This window comes from Rhamphochromis longiceps, linkage group LG13 (assembly GCF_057381845.1).
Source record: "Rhamphochromis longiceps isolate RC_006_pf linkage group LG13, R_longiceps_female_GT1.1, whole genome shotgun sequence".
NCBI classification, from domain to species: Eukaryota; Metazoa; Chordata; class Actinopteri; order Cichliformes; family Cichlidae; genus Rhamphochromis; species Rhamphochromis longiceps.
In genome coordinates, this window is record NC_140569.1 from 11740086 (window position 1) to 11763270 (window position 23185).

At 40.0% G+C, this 23185-nt stretch overlaps 1 protein-coding gene across 2 annotated transcripts; it reads right to left on the reverse strand.

Annotated features, from left to right (window-relative positions):
- Positions 1–1701: 1701 nt before the first annotated feature.
- Positions 1702–22682, reverse strand: LOC146655425 (atlastin-2-like). 2 transcript variants are annotated; one of them, XM_085427635.1, is made up of 14 exons: positions 22486–22612; positions 11941–12113; positions 11541–11747; positions 9616–9750; positions 9372–9476; positions 9202–9252; positions 9055–9111; positions 8731–8823; positions 8359–8497; positions 7795–7922; positions 7210–7266; positions 7056–7127; positions 5775–6206; positions 1702–3686 (listed from the first exon to the last, which is right to left on the reverse strand). In XM_085427635.1, exons 1-14 carry the CDS (start codon positions 22556–22558, stop codon positions 3567–3569), a joined length of 1842 nt encoding a protein of 613 aa, XP_085283761.1. In that variant the 5' UTR covers positions 22559–22612; the 3' UTR covers positions 1702–3566. The 2 variants fall into 2 exon arrangements, with proteins under 2 accessions (XP_085283761.1, XP_085283762.1); XM_085427636.1 differs by lacking the exon at positions 1702–3686 and adding an exon at positions 3696–4251 and having other exon boundaries at positions 22486–22682.
- Between the last annotated feature and the right edge of the window lie 503 nt (positions 22683–23185).

The following is a 23185-nucleotide window of genomic DNA, read 5'->3' on the forward strand; positions in this document are numbered from 1 at the left end:
TTCTGTGTATTTTTAAGACTTTGGCTCCTCTTGTTGGTCAGTTTTGGAAATGCAGCACTTCACGTCTCGGGACATTTCAGTGCTGAAGAAACTGTTGAAGAAAAGAAAAGAAATCCATACTATAAAAATACTCTATGTAAATTCAAACAAAAACAACAAACCTGGGGACTGTGGTGTAATTGCTTTCCAAATATAAGCGATGCCAAGCCCATTCAGTTCAGTCTTATTCATGTAATGCCAGTTCACACCAGCAGCTGTCTCAGGGTGATTTATATTTTTCAGTCTTTAGTCAGATCCCTGTTAGTTTTAGCTTTTCTTCCGGGGATTCACAGACAGGATTTATATTGTAAGGTAAGGACCCTGCAAAATTAAAGCAGAAAGGTCTCCAGTGAGCAAGCACTCGGTGACGGTGGGGAGGAAGAACTTCCTTTCAACTGGAAGAGACCTCCAGTAAAACCAGGCTGAAACCTTTCACCCTTAAAAAGAAAAAAAAAAAAAAAGATTTCTTCAATAGATCTTTTTCCATCTTCACTGAGTTTAGTCATTACATTACAGATTACAGTGGGAGGGAGTAAAATGTGAACATTTATTCCATCTTTGATTTCACCTTCTCTAAATATAGGAAGACAGCATGCTTCACATCAAGATAAAACCTGTAAATAACAGTAAACGTGAGCCTCAGCTCCTTGGTGCTGCACATGAGCCATAAGTCATTTACAATACATTAACAGACGCCTCATCTCTTAACCAGAATTCTCAATTTTTGCAACATTAAATGTGTTTAGATATGTAGGAATATACGATAATCCTACAGGATAAAAACTATTTTAAGTGTATTATTTAGGAGAGAAAATGAATGTATTCTTTTCAAACTCTGGAGATTTACAATTCTAAATCACTAGTATCAAAAGCAGTGTTACCAAAAAAAAAACAAACAACCCCCTCCCCAAACATTTTCCACATTATCAATCAGGAAAGAAACACATGAACTATTACTATGTATACCATGTGCTTTATTAGTCCACCAGGTTTATGTCACAGGTGCCCTAAATCAACAGCACTGTTAATTACTAGAATCCTGTTTTATCCACCAGTATGCACAAGCCCTTTGATCAAACTGATATTTTTATCCCTAAAATATAATTGTTATTCAAATGTTCAAATTTGCATCCACAAAAAGGCTAAAGTATTTTTTTAAGATGCCAAATTAGTTTACTTGCATTCCTGAACAGTTGAACTGTTTAGTTTATTAATCTGACCTCAGATTTCCAGTGTGCCAGCTCGAGTATATAAAAACATGATTTCAGGTTAAACAGGGTTTTGACAGATTCCGAAAATGTTTTTGAACAGGTCTTACACATTTGTTAAACCCTGTATGTTTATATGTAAATACAGATATTTACATATATAAACACAGTGGAATCTTTTTAATCCCTTTGGCAAAATGAATGAATCCAAACCTATTGCATTCATTTAATTTGTGTTTGAAACACAAATTAAATGAATGCAAAGAAAAGTGTGGTTTCTTTTTGTTACACTTGTGTGATGATCAGATTTTGGATTAAAGGTTTGGTTAGTCTGCAGAAAATATTCACATTTCCCAGTTAAGACAACTCTTCATATACACGACATACATGTGTTGCTTGCTGGTCCTTTTAGATGCTTCCATCAAGGAATAAAAGACAAAAGGAGCCGAAAGAGTTGTGTTGATGATTTATTCTTAAGGTAAACATCTTATTCAAAAATAAATTACCAGAGATATCTTTAAAAGAGACAGACACCTTCTCCTGCCCGCGCATCACAATCTATGCTTTTCCTGTCAGATTTATTCACGCGTTTCCGCTAACGTCAATCCTCACGTGGAGAAACTAAACCTACAGCAGCAACTTATTCTTAAACCACAGACTGGTAAGTTGATCAACAAGAGAGGAAAACAAAAAAATAACCATTTAACTGATTCGCTATAAAATGTACACAAAGTTTATTTAAATATTTAATCCAACGTACATGCCCGATTTGTAGTATGAACACATAAAAAAAAAACCCAAAAAACAAAAGACTGTACAGTACAAGACTGGTGCTTAAGGTGAGCAGTGGATGGAATCGATGTGAAAAAGACAGGTGCGACGAGTTAAACCGACAGGGTAGATTTATTTAGATCATTTAACAGTCAAGCACATTTTATTCATTTCATTCTGGAGATTGAAGCTCTGACAGCTGCCTCAACAAAAAGGCAGGTAAAGTGTCAGGTAAGGGGTTTGGGGAGCGAGCTGAGAAGACGAGACCTACAGCACTCACTTGTGTCAGTTAAAGTAAAAGCTGATCAGCTTAGCTTCACCGACACTGGTTTCATTTGAATCATGTCTTTGTGCTAAACTAACCAGCAGCTGAGTGTTGCTTCTCATCCAACTTTCAGCAAGAAAGTGGACAAACATAGCTCCTCAAACTTAATCCTTTAATAAGGTTTATAAAAAAACAAAAGCATCAAATTTACCATAAATAATGTACAAAACATCTGAGCTGGGGCTCCCAAAGCAACAGTCAAACTTACAGCCTGTAGGTCCTAAAACTGCAAACAATCAGCACTAGTGTGACTTAAACTGAACTACCTCACTATAGCTGGACTCTAAAAGCTCCTCATGATATAACACAGCTCCTCTTAACAGCATGCAGTGGGCCAAAATCTGTCAGGTCTGTTACAAGAAGTCCAGATATAACGCGTAAAGAACAAGAGGATTGAGACTCAAGAGATAATAATGGAATATGAAACAAGCGCAAAGATGGGAGCCCAGATGTGGATTATACAAATGTTACCTGATTAACTTGTCTTCCAAATGTAGTGCAGAAAACTAATAAAGGAGGCAGACAGAAGAGAGAGAAAAAAAGAATTACAGCTTTGATTTTTATCCAGAAGTCACATTTTCAGTGGTAGATAAATGTCTTTAAATTGCCTCCGACTCAGATTTTAATTTACTTTCACTTCAGTAGAATCAAGAGAAACTTGGGCGTCACATCTTCATGAGCTTTTTAAGTCGATTAGTTGTCTGTTCTTGCAGGACAAGCTATCACCAGGCAGAAGAGGAAGTAAACCGAGCTGGCCTGTAAGACGAAATGAATTCAGTTTGCATCCAATGCTGATAACAGCTGCCCACAGCTGTGTCAGTTTTCCCTGAATTACAGCTTAATCATGATACGAGTGCAGTTCACTACCAGCATCAATCTGTGTGCCAGCCTTCAGTATGCATCACAATGCAGCATGGCACACTGGAGAAGATTTGTCAGGTGTTTTGGCAGGAGGCTGGACTCTGCTCAGTCAACATGCAATATCTGAGCTGAGGCACTGGGGGGCGATGAAGAGCAGAGCAGGCAGAGGGCCTCAAGTCCTCGACAGGCAAATAAAGATAAAGAGGGGGGCAGCTATGTGATGAAGGACATTTGGCAGGAAAAACAAAAAAAGTGGGTCAGCTTTGGTGTTGAACTAGTTTCACAGTTCTAGGACTGAACACGCCGAGTCAGTGGAGGATGATGATAATGAAGATAACAGGTAGAGTTGAGGAGGAAGAGCATCAATCACTCTTTAACCTTGTTTGCTGCGAGCCTTGTTCTGTCAAGCTGGCTCTAATAGAGTTCATCACTGTCTGTCTCATGTTATCCCCCATGTATTGCTCAGTAACTGGCTTCAGAACCTGCAGGAGAAAAAAAAAAAAAAAAAGGATCTGCATGAACGGATGATCAAACTGATTATCAGTTACAAATAGTCGATAAAGGAGACAGAAACTAAAAGAAAGTAGGTTAGGGAAGAAAAGCACTTAAAAGGAATGAAAACAAAAAAAGGATGTATTTTTCAAAGTGCTGACCAGGGAAACAACTGAAAACTCTTAAGACGCGTGATTCACAACAAAGCCAAGGAAAAAGAAAACCTTTGTTTCTATCCACACAGAATAAAATTATAAACCGTTTGTGCAGCCTCCGTATCCCAGACGTGCTCCGTGCTCACACCCAGTACAAAAATCCAGCATCAACAGACTGAAAATTAAAAATCAAGAGGCCAGCAAACTGAAGGTTTTGATACAAGATATACACGAGTCTGCAAATCCACCAGCTGACCAGCAGTTAGTTGGTCTTCTTGTAGTTGTCGTTGAGAGGAGACAGAGCTTTCAATTCCAGTGTTGCTCCTGACGGGAGGGAAGGGAGGAGAGAAATAGGCCACGCCAGGCAGCTCCTGACGGGCTCCAAAAGTTTGGAAATGACCTGAGAGGAAAGCAGGGAGGAACGGGGGAGTTAAACAGAGGGGAACCAGGCACTGATACTGGAAGAGGCCGTGGGAAAGAAGTGATGGAAAAATAAATAAAAAATGATAAATAAAATCAGAACAGAGAAGGAAATGATATGATGCAGGCAGACAAAAACTGGAATCAACATCGCTCACCTTTCTTACCATCCTCTAAACAGCAGGAGAGGCACAAACAGAGACAGGAAGGTTGAGTGATAAAACATATTAAAAAAAAAATAAAAAATAGGGAAGGCAAACAAACGAGGATGAAGGATGTGCTGGCTGGGTTTCACTGGAGCTCTGTAAGGTGAAGTGAATATAAGGATAACAGGATAAGAGGACAGAAAAAAAGGCTAGAAGACAAAGAGGAAGAGACGCATGTAAGGAAGAAAATAAACCAGATGTGCACAGATATAATGAACCTGGAGAAAAATAAGCTGTTAACATAATGACTTTTACATTAAGCTTCAACTTAAACTAAATACACAAAACAGTAAGAACAAATACACAAATCCATCAGATTTATACTCTGTGGATATTATTAGAAGGATAATAATTAACTGGCCCAAGATGGACCACATAACCAATTATTCACCTGAATTATTCAAACTACTCTCACTTCATCTCAGCATCAGATTGGGCTGCAAGCTACTGTAATTTCTCTTCACTAGTTTCTCACATTTAAGTCTAGATTATACTTGTCATTCCTGGTTGACAGAATGTAAATGTAATGTGATGATATGTAAATTCTCAATGGGAGAGCCCCTGCTTCGTATGGTCAAAAACCAGCAGGCACGCAGATGTCAGCACGGACCCTCGTGCTAACCGTCTGATGATTAAGTTTGTGAACGCAGAATATATATGTGTCCCTGCTTTAGTGTAGTGCCTCACAAAAGCCCTTCTTGGAGTTTGCAAGGTTTTTTTTGGCTACTTTACAAGCAAATAGCGCTTTGACAAGTGTCTAACAAGATGCTCAAATCAAAAATGTTGTCTTTATTTGTGAAAAACAAACTACTGACTCTTTGCTGTTAGCCTTGTTCTTTCTCCCATTAGTAACCGTTGCTTTGCTGCTGCTGTATGACGCAGTGAACAGAGATACAGTTTAATAGATCAAATGGTTGTCAATCTGTCTCTTTTGAGTTACAACTGGCTGATCATTATGCTTGATGAACACTCATGCATCGATAAGGTTCATAATTGTACGTTTCGGTTTAAATGTAAAAAGGACAAACCTCTATTGCAAACTGATCTTTGGTGCTTCTGCACTATGATTTCCTTCTTATTGGCTAGCTTTCAGTATATAAAGGCACTGAACTATTACTGATTTTTGGACTTAAAAAAAAAAAAAAGGAATGCCACAATATCAACAAAAAAATAAAACAAACAAACAAAAAACCACCATAAAAAATTAGGAGATGAAAACCAAGCCAGTCGATTGAAGTCTGTGCACACACACAGAGACACACACACTTTTCTCCCTCCTCTCACACTGTCTACCTACCTGCACCCAGAGTGCTTCTGCCACCTCATCAATAATCGTTCCCACCTCCCGAAACTCTCCTGAGTACTTCACGTAACCCCAGGCACAGAGCGACAGCAGCGCCATGCCCATGACCAGGTTAGCCAGTGTGGCTAAGGTGCTCAGGCCGATGAAACCCGTCACTCCAGACACCACATAGGTGATGAACATGAGAGCGAAAAGCGTGGCAGGGGTGCGTGCTGCGTAGAAGATGTTTTTGCCTTCGTTCTGCTTGGAGAGGTTGGTGTAGGTTTCCTCCAGCTCTGACTCCAGCTGATTCTGGTAGCGCTGGCAAAACTCCTTGCCCCCCATTTTCTTCACAGAGCGGAAGTAAGACACAGAGTAATCGCGGATCTCCTCGTGGCAGCGCTTCAGATCAGCCGGGGCGACGTAAGGCTTGTCCCCACCGCAGACCTGTAGGGAGGAGGAGATGATATCAGGAGAAAGTCTTTCCTTCTAAATTTTTATTTCTAAGTAGTATGAAATTCTAAGTCATTCTGTTTGTTTGTTGGTACCTTATTACATTTACACAGGAAAATATTTACTGTATTTTCCTGAGTCAGTCATGTAAAACTAGTCAGCAAGATAGTTTTCATATACTTAATGCATCCATGCAAATACTTGACTGCGATACTATGAAAATTAGATCGATCAGAATTACCAGCACTCAAAGTACAGCACTGTGAAAAGAAAAAGAAAAAAGGAAGGACGCTGCAGTGATTTACTGAAACATGGTCGAACGTACATAGAAATGCACTGATAAGGCAAAGGCAGAGTTTGTACAATTCTAATGAGGGCAGGGATAGCTCAGTAGGTAGAGTCGTGGCCCCATGATCGGAAGGTCGGGGGTTCGATTCCCCTGAACAGCTACCCTGAGGTACCCCTGAGCAAGGTACCGTCCCTACACACTGCTCCCCGGGCGCCCAATGGCTGCCCACTGCTTCACTGAGTGAATGGGTTAAATGCAGAGAGGGATTTTCCCCACGGGGACCAATAAAGTACACTTTCTTTCTTTCTTTCTTTTCTTTTCACTTTGAGGATTTTTTCTATCCAGGTACACTCTTACTGCACTGGCAATGTCTCAGGGATTATTGTCAGGCTGGAAAATGTAGCCTGAAACTTATTGCCCAAAATGCCAGGTGATTATCAGGTAGGAAGCGCAGGTCAATTAATCAGGCAGTGATATTCCCATATTTGCTCCCTGGACTTGGGCACCTTTTAGACTTCATTCACGATGAATATCAGGGATAAACCGGTCCTTACCTGCTCCATTTTCTTGCTGTACAGGTCTTTGGCTCCTGCCACAGCTGTCAGGTTGTTGGCCTCTGCTGTTGCCTATCAAAAAAAATGAAAGACAAAAAGATTGAACACAACCCTAATCAAAATGAGATGACTTAAAAGATTCCCAATTACTGACCTGCAGCATGGTCTTTGGGTGAGGCAGCTCCTCTCCCTGGTAGATCTTTATGTAAGCCTGCAGGAAAGAAAAATGAGTCTCAGCATCACCAAAGTGTTTCTTTAGTTAACACTCTGGCAGGTAGGTGACTTAACAAGTACTCCAAGTAAAAGGCTGATGTTATCTTTAAAAATGACTTAATACTGCAAAAACCCCTAAATAAAATTTAATGCAAGTATGACTGGGCACACTTATTTTGGAAAGTTGGAGAAATGAAATCTGATGACAAAGAACTGAATACTTTTGTCAGTGAGACCACAGTTTACCAAAAGCTCTGGATTGCTATGTGTCGTTTATTCACTCTCAAGCTTTTGTGATTTATCAAAAAAAAAAAAAAAAAAAAAAAAAAGGCAGAAGGGTGTACAATTTGAAGCTTTGTATTTGTAGTGCAGGAGGTCAGTATGAAAAGCACTGGAATCATTTGTGCAAGCAGCTGTAATCCTGTATACACTGAGACCTCTGTCGCTTTTTAAATGTAATTTTATCTTAACAACAATAGGTCATATTTTGGTCATAGACTGGTATTTATTTAAAATTATGCACCACCTTGAAGTACTCCAGAAGATCTTTGCAGGTGACCTTGTTGCCTCCGATCTCTTTCTCTACCAGCTGACTCGGCGCCAGAAGAAGAGGCACGAGCTGGGCCAACTCTTTTTTGAAGTCTTCATCAATGTCTAAAACATGGAAAGTTGTGTAATTTCAGTCCAAAGAGCTATGGCAACATAATCCTAGAAGTAAAACTTGGCACTCTGAAGACACGTAATTCTCTTTTTATCAGTATTAGCAAGGGTTAGGACAGCTATCATTTTTGAAGTTAGAAATACCACTCAAACAATTTTCTCTCTCCGTCTCTCTCTCTCTCTCAGGTTTCTGGTTTTAAGCCTGACAGGGACAATGCCATGCATAAGCCATGCATAAATCCATGGCAGTTGACTGGTTGAAAAACTGCCATGAACAGGAAAGGGAGTGACAGCAGAGTTGAAACTGGCTGAGGTAACAGCTACAACATATAGGCGCCAATCTGCAATGTTTTGAGCAGGCTCCGTGTACAACCAGCACCTACCACGTCTTTAGCCATTAGTCTACATTACTACTGTGCCTTGTTCTCACCTCTCAGCCTGCCGTCAAATTTTGGGTTAGTAGCCACCTTCAGGCCAGGATGTGGCAGCAGGAAGCAGTTGATGTTGGAGAAACAGTGCTGGATATGATTTCTCACATTCTGCAACTCTTCATGTTGATTATGTTTAACCTGCATCGACACACAGTGAAAATGTGAGCTTGTTACTGACTTTGTGTTTTTCAAGAAGAGATGCACCATCCATAACAGGAACATTGTTAAAATTATTTGTGCTGCAGGAAGCAATAATCATTGTGTGAACATCAGGGTATGGTATGGTAGGTTTCTTCTGTCTAGAAGCCTGTAACCTCCGACACTTTTCCCCCCTTTTATTTTCTGAATCTGCGTTGAAATATAATTCTCACCTGCAATCTTTTATCCAGAAATTCATTGCCTCCTTTCATTCCATAACAGAATTCGTAAGGAAAACACCAATCCCGAATGAGGAACATTAGAGACTAAAAGAGAAAACCAACAGTACAGAAACTCAGAGAATATCTTTCATTTTATGAAAAAAAAAATAAACAAAACAACAACATTGTAACTGAAATAAATGAGGCTATTTTTCTTCTTTTTTTAGTTTTTTACTTGTCCACACTACATTTGTTTTCAGTAAAAGGGCTGACTCAAACCTCAAACAATGTACACTGTGAATTGCAACAAACACAGCGAAAAGAAAAAGCCAGTACCTGGAAAGGTTTCTCGGACACCTCTTCCATTGCAAGACGGCCATATTCAGTGAAGAGCTTCATATGAAAGGAAAAATAAATGACGATGAAAGAACTGAATATTCTGATGGTACTTTTTGGTGAGAGAAGAAACAAAATGACACAAACCTGGAGGTGCTGCAGGTCATCCTCTTGTATGTTTGAAGAGAGATTGTACACCTGAAAGAACCAAAAACAAAAAACAGAACTTAAATGTAATGCAAGGCTTGCATCTTAATATGTTAAAATAAATATGTAAATATATTATATTTAAAGAAAAGACATGCTTTGAATATCACCTGAACAGAGCTGGTCATTGTGCTGAGGGCAAAAACTGTAGCACTGTCCTTTATGGTAGACTGACTGTCAAATGCTCCTTGTGTGTCAACAAGGAGCACAGCAACCTGTCGGGATGAGATTAAACGAGTTCAAAACACATTCAGCACAAGTTTGTGTTGAAATGCTTGAAAATTCATTAACAAAATATTAAAATAACTGTTCATGATAAATATGTCTGGCAATGAGTGGAGGTGTTGTATCTACCTTGTCGCCATCAGGCTTCTCCACCACAAACACTTCACTCCAGACCTGAATTCCTGTGGTTTCCCTCTCACACCCTCCTCTCCAGGTGAACCCAGTCAGGGGCTCATCATTACCTCCTATCCATGAGTCTTTATCCTGAAAAGGAAAGATTCAAGATGAGACAGAGAAGGGAACAGAGGGAGATGAAAACCAAGGTTGTTTGTCATCTAGATCCATGTGAATTCCTGACTAAGACTGGGAGAGGATGAAAGATAAAAGTGAAAATTGCACAGGTACACTGCCCAATGGGGCCGAACCCGAGGTCTTTTGTCAGTGCAGTGTGTTGTAACGTTTCTGGAATGGTGCATGTAAGACTAATGCAGTATGCCAAATGAAGGAAAAGCAACCAAAGGTTAATCACCATCAACATGTTTTATAGCATCTATGATGATTACAGCAACACGTTTCAACTAAACATTGTTCAAAGAGATATCAACACAAGCTGAACAAACAGATGAATAAAAAATTATTTCTTAATGTAGAATAAAAAAAATGATTTCTTAATGTAGAATAAAAAAATGATTTCTTAATGTAGAATTTCACATAATATAGTATATTTTTGCCAGTCAACTGCTGTGATTGCGAGCACAAACGTCAATTAATGGTAACTCTTTGTGACAATGAATGTTTATCCCACTGACCACAAATAGGAAATGCAGCTTCAAAGCAAATGTGTGATTTAAAGGTCAGAGTACATCAGAGTACTGATTCCCCATTAGTACATATCTGTGCAGTGTCCAAGTGTGATGTGATGACAGATAATAAATACCTGCAGACAATACTCCCTGTAATAAAAAGGAAAAAACAAAAAAAAGCTGCACACACTTATTAAGTCTAGTGGTACCATTAAGTCATGAATAAACTTGAATTAATTATCAATAACTTCATGAATGCCCATGTTCATGCCCAACAACTTTGAGAAATACCATACTTGCAACACCCTTTTGTATTTCCTGGTATGTGTTCACGTGTGTTATTTGAAAATAAGTGTAAGGTGATCCTGACTGCTTCTGTGTGTCCAACTGCTGTTAGAGGGGCTCAAAGACTCACCGTTTACACTTCTATAGGAAATAAACAAGATACTGTGCTCACGTGGACCACACTCAAAATCTTACTCTCCTGGTTCAGCAAGTATCTCAGTACAAAATCAAAACTGGAAGCACTCGTCTTTGCACGTCACCTGTGCATGCAAGTACTAGTTGAAGTGTCCTCTGCTGTCCTTGTTCATTTCTACCCAATTTCACAATCTCTACTGACTGAAAATGTTACTCAATAGTCACCCTTTGAGCAAGGATAAACTCTTATGTTTACTTAGCTCATGTAAACACATCTTGGGTTCAAAATTAGCACTAATCTATATCTCAGCTCAGTGAAACTGTGTACAAATGAAAGTAGTAAATTTTATATATGAGGAGACATCAATTTGACTGTCTTTATTTATATCTAAAGAATATCTTTAATGCTCCGGGTTGTTGTACCAATATGATTAAATAATGACTCTTTAACAACAACAGGTCTGACACAGTGTAATTTAATGAGCTTATCCCAGAAGTCATAGGGAAAGTAGTGGATTACAGCCTGAACAGGTCTCTAGTGTATGTCCAGGACTAATACAGAAAGACACATTCATTCATGTTCCCATACTCTATGGCCAGCTTAGAATTACTTCCATGTCTTTGGACTGTAGGAGGAAGCCAGAACAGCCACATGGGCTGAGAGAAAAAGATGCAAACCTCAGACAGAAAGAGACAGCTCAGAAATGCATGTTGGTTGACATTTCTTTAAATATTTGGAAAATGTAATGCAACTAATATGTGTACCTTTAAAATTTTATTTTATTTTTTAAATCCCTACTACAGAAAGTGTAAATACAACAGTCGTCTCACCCGGTTGTGCATGTAGCGCAGCATGAAATCCAGCAGGAAGGACTTTCCCTTCCTAAAGGCTCCAGCCACAGACACAACAACCACGTTCAGGTCCTTCACATGTTTCTGCAGCAAGACTTCCTCCAGTGCCGTGGCGTTCAGCTCAAAGTTGTGCTCATTTGCCTGGACAATCTGGATGGGCCCGGCCACTTTTTTCTCTTCCACAGGCTGAAGACACAAGTTTGCAAACAGTCAGGTTTGTCGGGGAGGTTCAGGTGATTTTTGTAGTGACCCTCAAAGAATTCAGTTGGTCACATTATTCTCCTAAGTGTTGCTTACTTCAAACATTTATAAAAGTATTGTTATATTTACATATCCTAAATCTCATTAATAGACTAATATGGTAGAAAACACATCAAACCTTCACATCTTTTTCTTGACTCCCTTCCTTTGGTTGGGGGGTGGGACTGATATTTTTGCCCAAATCCATGGTTCTGGGAAACAAATCATTGTCATCTTCAGATTTCGCTTCAGGTTTTGGAGCCTTGCGTTGGGAAATGGTGCAATCTTTGAATCCATTGACACCTTTAGAGCCTAAGACCAAATGGAGATAAAAAGCTAAAATGAAAGTGGTTACATAACACCATGCTAGATGATAAAAGATAAAGTGAGAAACGGGACTTTTGCGACCAGCTTATTTTCTAAGGAAAAGCTTACTTCCTTATTTCTAAGGAAAATAACTTCCTTTAGACTACTGTTCTGTAAAGCTAGAGAGAGAAAAAAAGAAATGCCACATGGATCAAACTAAAGACGGGACTCTTTCCAGCTTTGTGTATTGGGCTAAATACTGCTATCCACTCTGGTTCCCTTCAACTAGGTCAAGCTCTAAAATAGCTATGTGTTGAAAAATCACAAAGGGCCAGGAAAAAAGGACAAGTAAAGTAAGTCAGCAGGACAGTGCTTTTAGTGTTGTTCTCAGCCTTTTCCCCAAAATTTCTGTAAATATTTACTAACTCTTAAATCCCTTTCCTTAAAAACTGACTTCTTCCTGTATCATTGGCATAAAGGCAGTAAACATGAGTTTGATGAACTCCAAAATCTATTATTTACAGATGAATGGCTTCTTGCATCTTTGAATGACATACAAAATCATCTTTTAAAACAAAAACATTGTATCATTTTTTCTTTTAAAGATTCAGAATATTCACAGGTAAAGGCTAAAATGACACTATTTAAATATACAGTTCACTGTGTACTTAAATATAAATTATTGACAGCCTATGAAACAGGTTGGGTTACAAGCCATTCATACCAAGTTGTCTCAGTCACGTCTGTCACAAGATTCAAATGGGCTGTCTGGAAAGCAACGTGACCAGTCTCTTCTAATTTGCTTGGCATTCTTGATAAGTACATGACCTCCATCGAAGTCCTGATATTTACAAAAAAAATGTATAACTATGAGCTCCTGCTTCATAAACACCATCAAGATACTAAGCATTTATCAGGAGTAACAAAACTGACAATACAAGATAAGACATCACAATTATGAAAGTGGAAGGTTATGCATTACTTGTGTGTTTAACTGAAAAACAAATGGAGCAATTATACACAACTTCTATTCATGACCACAAGCTGTGCCATTAGTCATTTTACAAGAAAGTTATTTTAAAAAGCGCTATCACTTATGTATAACACAAATTTCAGTCGAACATTTTAACTAAACAAGAAAGTCAAGTCTTGAAATTAATAGTCTGTTTTGCGAGTCCGTGGCCTCTTACAGAAATTGAGCATGTTTTTAGATAAAGTGGAAATCCTAAAGAAGGAAAAAAAAAAAAGAAAAAAAAAAAAAAAAAAAAAAGTTGTGCAAGTACCGGTAGAGCATGTACACAAAAGATTTTTTTTTTTTAAATCAAGAAAAATGCCAAAATTGAATTATTTGCTGTTCTTCAAATGTGAGAATACACAGATTTTAAATTTAATTTAATTTAATTTTTTTTAAAAAAGGAAATAAATATTTTTGAAAATGACTTTGGTTACAGGTCTTTTCTCAGGGAAACAAAGCCAATCAGGAAATATTCAGAGCACATGACCAGAACATCAGCTAACAGAGGGCTTCAGTTGTGACAGTTGTGTTCACTGCTGGCAGCACAGCAGTGAACACAGCCAGCACAGAACAGTTGGCGTGCTTTAGAGAATATAAGCAGCTGCAGCAAGGAAAGCAATGGTGGAAAGTAACAAAGGTGATTATTCTTTGTTTAAGAGCATACTAAAAACTAGCTCAGATCGGCAGCCATTTGGGCAGTTATGTTTGATTGTGAAATACACAAATAATAGAAATAACGCCTCAACTTCTTGCAGAACTTTTAAAGGCTCGAAGCGAGGAGGAGGTTTAAACCGTGTCTGCCGTCTATCGTGATGGGAAATGTGCGATCGTTGGCAATTAAAATCGACGAGCTCTCAGCACTGGTACGGAGTCAGAGGGAATACCGAGAGTGTAGCCTGATGTGTTTCACCGAATCATGGCTGCACCAGGTCATTCCCGATGAGAATGCTTCCGTGGAAGGCTTCCACACTGTTCGGGCGGACAGGGACAGCATCGCTAGCAGTAAGCGTAAAGGAGGTGGGCTTGCTGTTTTAGTTAACAACCGGTGGTGTAACCCTGCCAACATAACAATCAAAGAAAGGATTTGTTGCCCGGACACTGAACTGTGTGCTGTTGGACTCAGGCCGTATTATTTACCCAGGGAATTCTCTCACGTCATCTTGGTGGCTGTTTATGTACCCCCCTCTGCTAACCCCACAGCTGCATGTGACACTATCCACTCTGCCATAGCTCGGCTACAGACTCAGCACCCGAGTGCCTTTATTGTGATCTCGGGTGACTTCAACCATGTATCACTGGACAATACACTACCAACATTCAAACAATATGTGGACTGTCCCACCAGGGGAGAGAAAACTTTAGATTTACTGTATGCTAACGTCAAGGATGCATACAGCTCCTCCTCCCTCCCCCCACTTGGTAGGTCAGATCATAACCTGATTCACCTCACCCCCCGCTATGTGCCAATTGTGAGGAGGGAACCTGTGACCACCAGGACTGTTAGGAGGTGGTCAGAGGAGGCAATAGCGGAACTACAGGGCTGTTTCGAGGTGACCGACTGGGAAACACTCTGTGAGCCTCACGCCGAGGACATCAATGGGCTTACTGAGTGTATCACAGGCTACATAACTTTCTGCACCGACTCCATTGTTCCAGCTCAGACTGTTCATTGTTACCCAAATAACAAGCCGTGGGTGACTAAGGACATCAAAGCCCTCCTCAACAACAAGAAGAGGGCTTTCAGAGGGGGCAACAAAGAGGAGGTGAGGAAGGTCCAGGTGTTACTAAAGGACAAGATCAGAGAGGCTAAGGACAATTACAGGAGGAAGCTGGAGTGGAAACTCCAGCAGAACAGCATGAGAGAGGTGTGGAGGGGCATGAAGACCATCACTGGATTCAGGCCAACCAACAGCAGGGGAGCTGAGGGAGGTGAGAATAGAGCCGACGAGTTGAATCTGTTTTTCAATAGATTCGACACCACAGTGTCTGCTCCCACCCCCACAACCTCACCTGCAGTCAGCCTGGAATCCAGAGCCACACCACTGTGCCAGCCTCTCTCTTCACATGTTGCCTCCTGTGAGATTCCTGACACCCCTCCCCCACCCATCACCTTCACTCAATACCAGGTTGAGATGCAAATGAGGAGACTTCACTCAGGCAAGTCTGCTGGACCAGACGGAGTGAGTCCCCTTGTCCTCAAGACCTGTGCCCCCCAGCTGTGTGGAGTCTTTCATAAACTGTTTATGCTGAGTCTGAGTCTGCAGAGGGTCCCGGTGATGTGGAAGACATCATGCCTCGTCCCTGTACCAAAGACGCCTCGTCCCAGTGGCCCCCAGGATTACAGGCCCGTGGCACTGACCTCCCACATCATGAAGACCCTGGAAAGGCTCATCCTGGACCAGCTGCGACCCATAGTAAGACCACATCTGGATCCCCTTCAGTTCGCTTATCAGCCTCGTCTCGGAACAGAGGACGCCATCATCTACCTGCTCAATCGTGTCTACACCCATCTGGACCAGCCGGCGAGCACTGTGAGGGTCATGTTTTTTGACTTTTCCAGTGCTTTCAACACCATCAGGCCGACCCTCCTGGGTGATAAGTTAGCAGCGATGCAGGTGGATGCTTCTCTGGTGTCCTGGATTGTTGATTACCTGACAGGAAGACCACAATATGTACGTCTCCCACAGTGTGTGTCTGACAAGGTGATTAGCAACACAGGGGCACCACAGGGGACTGTCCTCTCCCCCTTCCTCTTCACCCTCTACACCACAGACTTCAGCCACTGCACAGAGACCTGCCATCTTCAGAAGTTTTCTGATGACTCTGCGGTGGTTGGATGCATCAGCAGGGATGATGAGACAGAGTACCGGGCTGTGGTCGACTCCTTTGTCACGTGGTGTGAGCAGAATCATCTGCAGCTCAACGTGGCAAAGACCAAGGAACTGATCGTGGACTTCAGGAAGACCAGGAAACACTTGACCCCTGTTTCAATCCAGGGGGTCAGTGTTGACATTGTGGAGGACTATAAATACCTTGGAGTACACATTGACAATAAACTGGACTGGGCTAAAAACACCACAGCACTTTACAGGAAGGGCCAGAGTCGTCTCTATTTTTTGAGGCGACTGAGGTCCTTCAACATCTGCCAGAAAATGCTGAGGATTTTCTATGAGTCTGTTGTGGCCAGTGCGATCCTCTATGCTGTTGCATGCTGGGGGAGCAGGCTGAGGGTCGCAGATGCCAACAGACTTAATAAACTGATCCGTAAGGCCAGCAATGTTGTGGGGATGGAGCTGGACTCCCTCAAGGTGGTGTCGGAGAGGCGGATGCTGTCCAAGATAAAGACAATGTTGGATAACACCTCCCACCCACTCCATGACATGTTGGTCAGTCACAGGAGCTCGTTCAGTGAGAGACTGAGATTACCGAAAAGCACCACTGAACGACACAGGAAATCATTCCTGCCTGTGGCCATCTCCCTGTACAACGCATCCACTTAACACACTGTTTGCTGCTACAACTACACATGTTTCTTTTCCAAATATTTATTTATAAGTGACTTATGTATGTATGTATGTATATATATGTATATATTGTACTATTCTTAGTTAGCGTATTGTCTGTCTTGTCTTAATGTTGGTTTAAAATGGAGCACTGTAACAAAAAATAATTTCCCCCAGGGATCAATAAAGTATTCTGATTCTGATTCTGATTCCTGTGAGAGACACCCATTAAGTGTGGACTTAGGGTTTAAGCTTAACTTCATATACATTTTAAATGTTCAAATTAAGTTTTATAACCAAGTTTTTCCTAGCTCAAAATTGGATTTGGGAGTGGCTTTGCATGCAAGCGTGATTGACTAAATATCGTTGAAGCAAAGAATGTGTCCTGCCTTACTTAACTGAACCTTTTTCCTGTTATATTTGTCTACCTAATTCTTTACTTCTATAATAAATTTCTATTTGTACCAAAGTAAAGGAAAGGGAAAATTTCTGAAATATATAAGGTTGTAGAAAGTTCTGTGGTGATGGGTCAAACTTTTCTAATGGTGTGATACTTGGACTTCTAAGCTCCTCATCTATGATGTCTTGCTTCTTTTCTTTCTGTAATATTCTACTTCTACTAATAATGTGGATCTTTGGACTTTACCATTAGTCTAATATTTTGGAACCTTACGCTAGGTTTTCAGGGTTCAACAACACTGTTTTTCAATGTTTTCTCACAAAGGAGAAGCAAACAATCAATTTTTTTTTTTTAAATAACCTGAAGATTAATTACAGCTGTCTAACAGTTTAAGCTTTTGAGAACATCAGGTGATATTTCTTAAGAGAACAACTGTAAATAGGACACCCAAAGACCCTCTTGGAGCTGCAAACGGGCCACAGCAGTGTTGTAAGCACAGGGCAGTTACAGTAATCTCCTCTGCACACAAATTAGCCCTGAGCATTTCCTTAGTCTGTGGCACTGCAGGTTTCCATCAAGACCAAAGCAACACTTAGCAGAATGAAGTGGCACAGACTGCAGAGACCTACACAAAGACACTATTCTGCTAGGACTGTGAGGGGCCTATGTTGCAAAACAAAAACAATACAGGCCGAGTATGCAAGAAAGCATAACAGACAGTAAAACCCCATTAGCTCTGCTGATATGTGCACTCACTACAACACTTCATGATATATTAGCAAATGCACTGCCCTGCTCCTCCGCTTCCAGAAAATGAGGACAGGCCTAAAATTAGCCTCCTTAACTTGTTATCTTATGATGGCACAGAGCAGATGTTAACTGGCTTACACGATTCCCTGACACACAATTGATGATGAGGAATTTGCATCACACAAGCATAAAGCAGCACACAAATCCTAGAGATATGCATGACTAGTTGACAAGCCATTTAAACACTAGATCCCTCATTAGATGACGTTAGAAGACAAATTCTTCTTATTTTCTTAATAAGTGTAAGTGTTAATGTGAAACAATCCCCATCAAACTATTGTTTGAAATGCTCCAATGCTACTCGGGATGGATTGAAACATCTCAATTTCTGTGACAGAAAGATGTAAACAAGCAAAGTGTAAAACAACCATGCAAACCAGTGCTGCTTGTGGTGTAGTCAGCTCTAATCGGCACTGGAGCAATATGTAAACACAATCAGGACACTAAAGGGCAATTTATTCCTCTGTGATCAATCTATGTACAGAATGCAAGTCTGCAACTGACCAATACTGCTGCTAGAACTAATACTTGTGCATTGTGTGCCTGCAGTGATCTGTAGTTATGCCGTCGAAATCTGAATAATGGCGGAAAGATTAACAAGAAATGTAAAGGAAACAATAGTATAGTACAAGATGTTGTCATTTGTAGAGGTGAACATCAGGTTAGTGCAGTAAGGTTTCTGAAGCATTACACAGTTATCTTTAACTATCAAGTGCAAGAATAATATGCAAGGTAGCCTACATCTCAGCAGCATATCCCAAATGAGCTTCCCTGCCCTCACCCCCTCCCCTCGACTCCTGCACTACATCTGAGGCAGACTTTGATAAAGCTACAGTCCAGTAACTTAAGCAGCTGTCTAAATATGGAATGTTTCCTACTTTAAACAGGCAATATCTGTGTAGGAGTGCAAAAATTACAAAGAAACTGGCCTTTGGGAGTAAAACTGTACTATAAAAAGAAAACATATCCAGTTAGTCAAGCATGATTAAACAATTAACATTTCTAGTTGAGTCACAAGAAAGAAAAATGGCATTTAAAGTGTTGGGGGGGAAAAAAAGGAGAAAATTTCAAGCAAAAATCTACTGTTGCAACCACAGATTAGTAACACCAGCTAGTCACAAGCCTGGTTAAAACTCCTTCTTCCAGCCATAGCACATCCAGAATATACATGTTAACTACTAGGTGATACTTTTTTATTCGATGCATAAAGAAGGAGGAGTTCACTGTAGGCTATTAAGATGCAGCTATGCTAAATTCCCTGCACTCCAACACTAAAAGACAACCTGACTTGGCCTCTCTGGACACGAGTCAACAAGGGGAAATGTTGAGTTGCAGCAAGCAGACCAATGTGAAGTCTGCGAGGACAAAGTGCAGATTAAGAGCAACCGGAGTGAATGTTGTTGTTGCCACAGAGTCAGCTGGTGTGTTCCAAACTAGACATAAGGGTTATCACGATAAGGATTCCTGACTGTCACAGCAGCAACTCTTTAGTATTCAGTCAAATATTTTGAATTGGTTTAACAAATGTACGCTGCATTAAACTGCTGACAACAGACCATTTTCTACATTTGTAAAACAAGTTGAAGTTATGGCAACATAGACGGGAAAGATGTGACAGGTTTTAACAACATTTAACATTAACTGTAGATTTCAACATACCATTATGACCACAGCTCAGTAAAACAGTGAAAAGTATCATGGGCAAGTTAACAGTCCAATTTAGACCAATAGCTATTATATGATGGTTTATGGTGAAGCTGCAGCCTCTCCTTTCTGTTACACACAGCTGGTAGCAAAGATATAGCACACCACTTCTGTTCACTGTATTACCGAAGGAACTGTTGCAGGTAAAAGCCATTACAATCTTTTATCAAACCGTCTGTTTAACAGGGTTAAACATGAAAAGGATATCTTGTTGCCTGACCACAGTCTTAATGAGGTAAAATGAAAATTGTCTCTATGCAAACTGCTGGTTTAGCCTGGCACGATCTATAAAAAAATGGCAGATTTCCTGTAAAATTTGCTGCATGTTGAAATCAATCCTTCCACACCTCTCTTTCTACCTGTAAAGGAATATAGATTTAGTTGCCTTATTTATTTTTGCAGGTTTAGACTATTTATATGACATCTAGCTCTCTCAGGGGTTATCTATTGATGTAAACAGTTATCTTACTTAACAAAATGTTTTTTCATGTTATTTATGGTTATTTGATAACCAAACGTGTATTTTAAGGTTAAGTAAATTAAACCCAACTTTTAAGACCAAAGTACTTACGATTGTTTTTTTTGTACTTTTTATATTTTACATTTATATTTATTATTGAAACTTGCACCAAGGGAGTGGCACTCCAATTTCGTTGTACTCTGTACAATGACAATAAAAGGCTATTCTATTCTAAACTGATTAAAAGTATTTTTATCATAGTCCTGTGGATTTTTCCTTTTATGGGAAGGTCACAATCCCTTTCCTGGGTGTCAAAAAACTTTTGTACCCTAAAATGAAATCTACTAAAAAGTTATGCTATAAAAGATTGAGGTAGTAGCCTATGTAGTTTTAGCAGACAATTAAATATACTGTACTGTGAAAAAGTATTTGCCCCTTTCTGATTTATAACTAAAAACAAACAAATTTTAATATTAGACAAAGATATTCATTTTTTTTAATGATTTAATTTATTAAGGGAAAATTAGCCCCAAAACACCTGATGTGTGAAAAAGTAACTGGTCCCTAACCTAACACCTGGTTGTGCCACACACAGGGCTTATAACAATGAGTCTTACTTCACTGTGGAGGAATTTTTGCCCACTCTTTTTTCGCAAGTGCTTTAATTCCGCCACACAGGAGGGTTTGAGATTGAACAACCTGTTTAAGGTCATGCCAAAGCCTTTGAATTGGATTTAAGACTGGACTTGACTAGGTCACTCCAAAATGATTATTTTTAAACTATTCAGAATTGGACTATTCTGGTGTGTTTCAGATCATTGTACTGCTGCATAATGTGAGTGCGGTTGAACTTGCTAGTCACATAGTCTCCTTCAGGATTTCGTGGTAGAGAATAGAATTTATGGTTCCATCAATTAGAGCAAGTAGGCCAGATCCTGACTTCCAAAAAGTTTAAATTTTTGTTTCATCAGAACACAGAATACTTTCCCAAAGGCCACTCCTGGGAAAGCTCGCCACTGCTCCAAGTTTACTCCATTTGTTTATAATGGCTCTTACAGTGAATTACTGGAGTTTCAAAGCCTTGTAATCCTTTCCAGACTGATCGATGTCAATGATTTTGTTTCTCATTTGTTGAGTTTCAGTAGAGTTTTCCTTGATGTGTTACTTTTTAAGACGTTTTAGCCGACTTCACTTTGTCAGACAGGTTCAGTTTGCATAATTTATTTATTCAACAGGTCTGGCAGTAATCAGGGCTGGGTGTGATTAGTGAAAGGTCACAAAAATGTGTTTAGTCATATTTTATAAGGGAGGCTACTTACTTTTTCCACACAGGGCCAGGTAGCTAACCTTTTTTCCATTAATAAATTACATCCTCATTTAAAAACTGAATATTGTATTTACTCAGGTTATCTGTGTGACAAATGTGTGGGGAGGGAAAATAAAAACACAAATGGCAAAACCACTTTCCTCAGCACGGTATAGAAGTTGCCCACTGGGATGAAAAGAAGGCTTAAGAAGCTTTATCACAAAGACATGTTATCATCATCTGGAAAACGTTAAATTCTCGCGTTTGTGTTAAAATTGTTAATAAGTCAGAGCTTTGTATTACATCACAACTACACTCAATGGCAATAGGCTAATGTAACTCTGCCAAGGAATATACAAAATACATAAAATTCAATACAAAAAACCTAAATGAAAAAGGAGACAAATGATCTACATTATCTTCATAGGTTCACGGCTATGATATTTTTATTTTCTGCTAAAAAACACAAGCAAATGCAGATCTGATTGGCAATTACCTTGTTTAGGTCTGCTAACAAAGTGAGCAGACTACTTATAGGGTATGTAAAAATATCCCAGTCATTAGTGGGATGAGATTAGCGCGACGTTACTCGATTTGTATTGCCTACAATCCGGTTTAAGGACATTGGTTTCAAACTTAAGAATGAAAGCACTTTAAGGCAGTTTATAGTGAGCATGCAGGATGTGGAAAGTTTAAATATAAAAAAAAAAAAAAAAAAAAAAAAAAAAAAAAAAAGCGCGGACAAGCCGTGGGTCCTTCCTGAAACCAGGTGAAAGTGACGGCCCGGACAAACGAGCAGACAGGTGTCGCGTTTGAATTTTGTATCCGGGTCGGAATCACTTTTCTACAGCTGCGTTTTCTCCCCAAGTTACTTAAGAAAAAACCCACACTTTAACAGTGAGGACTCAAACCCTCATTTCAACTCAAGTAAAATTCGCAGACTTTAAACCAAGTTGCCTCTGTTTGCGAGCTACACTAGACACATTCTGGCTGGGGCATTTGGCAGGACACCACGGGTCTCTCCAACTGAAAACAGAAACGTCTGGCTAACGGTAAACCCCCCTGACTGGGACAAAGACCACCGAAACATAAACACTTTAACTCGTAAACGCTGTCCCGGCTTCACTCTCCCCATCAGCTCGCTGTCACACGTCTTTTCGCACAAATAAAAATACTTTACCTTTGCCATCGAGTCCGTGGCTGTAGTTGTTCTCCAAGTGAGTTCTGTTAACCAACCCGCTCTCCGCCGCCATCTTGGACTACTGAAACCTACCGTTGCTGACGTCAAAGGAGCGTCTTTTTTTTTTTTTTTTTTTCCTCGCGCACTCTGCTGAAGTTATATCCCGCCCCGTGGCTGCTGCCGCAGCAATGCAAACTATTTACAGATATCCCAGAGGCAAAACAAGTGTTTCTTTAATTAGTTTACAGCACACGTTCAACTAATCATTGCACCAATTCAAACTTTAAATTTCGTCCCCCTGACACCAGCATAAAGTCTGATTTCAGGGGCGTACCAATGAGTTCTCTCAACCCCCTGTTGCAGTGATTCCCAAAGTGTGAGCTGCAGCCCCCTGGTGGGCATTGACAGCACTTCTATTGGCATCTAGGGTTTGTTTACTACAAAAATATAATTTAAAAAGTATAGTTATTCTTTATTTATTGAAGATATCAGGACCTCTGTGGGGGATTAGCACCTCCAAGTTAGAGGCCATGACTCAATTAGTTGCTGCAGTTCAACTGGAGTTCAAATACCTTATGGTCTTGCTGTTGTCTGGTGCATCATTAGCATCAGTGTGGATGCTGTACTGGTCTGCAATGGACACTTTTCATTGCTTTTAACACTTGTTACTCTTTCAGTTCTTTGTACATTATTATTTTGC

Bases quoted from the DNA above. Each gene is read 5' to 3' on its own strand.
- LOC146655425 (XM_085427636.1), bottom strand. From the start codon at position 22,558: ATGGCGGCGGAGAGCGGGTTGGTTAACAGAACTCACTTGGAGAACAAC. The intron at 8,498-8,730 runs GTGAGAATTATA...GTGTCGATGCAG, and splicing joins TTCTGGATAAAAGATTGCAG to GTTAAACATAATCAACATGA. The intron at 7,128-7,209 runs GTCAGTAATTGG...TTTTTTTGATAG, and splicing joins ACCCAAAGACCATGCTGCAG to GCAACAGCAGAGGCCAACAA.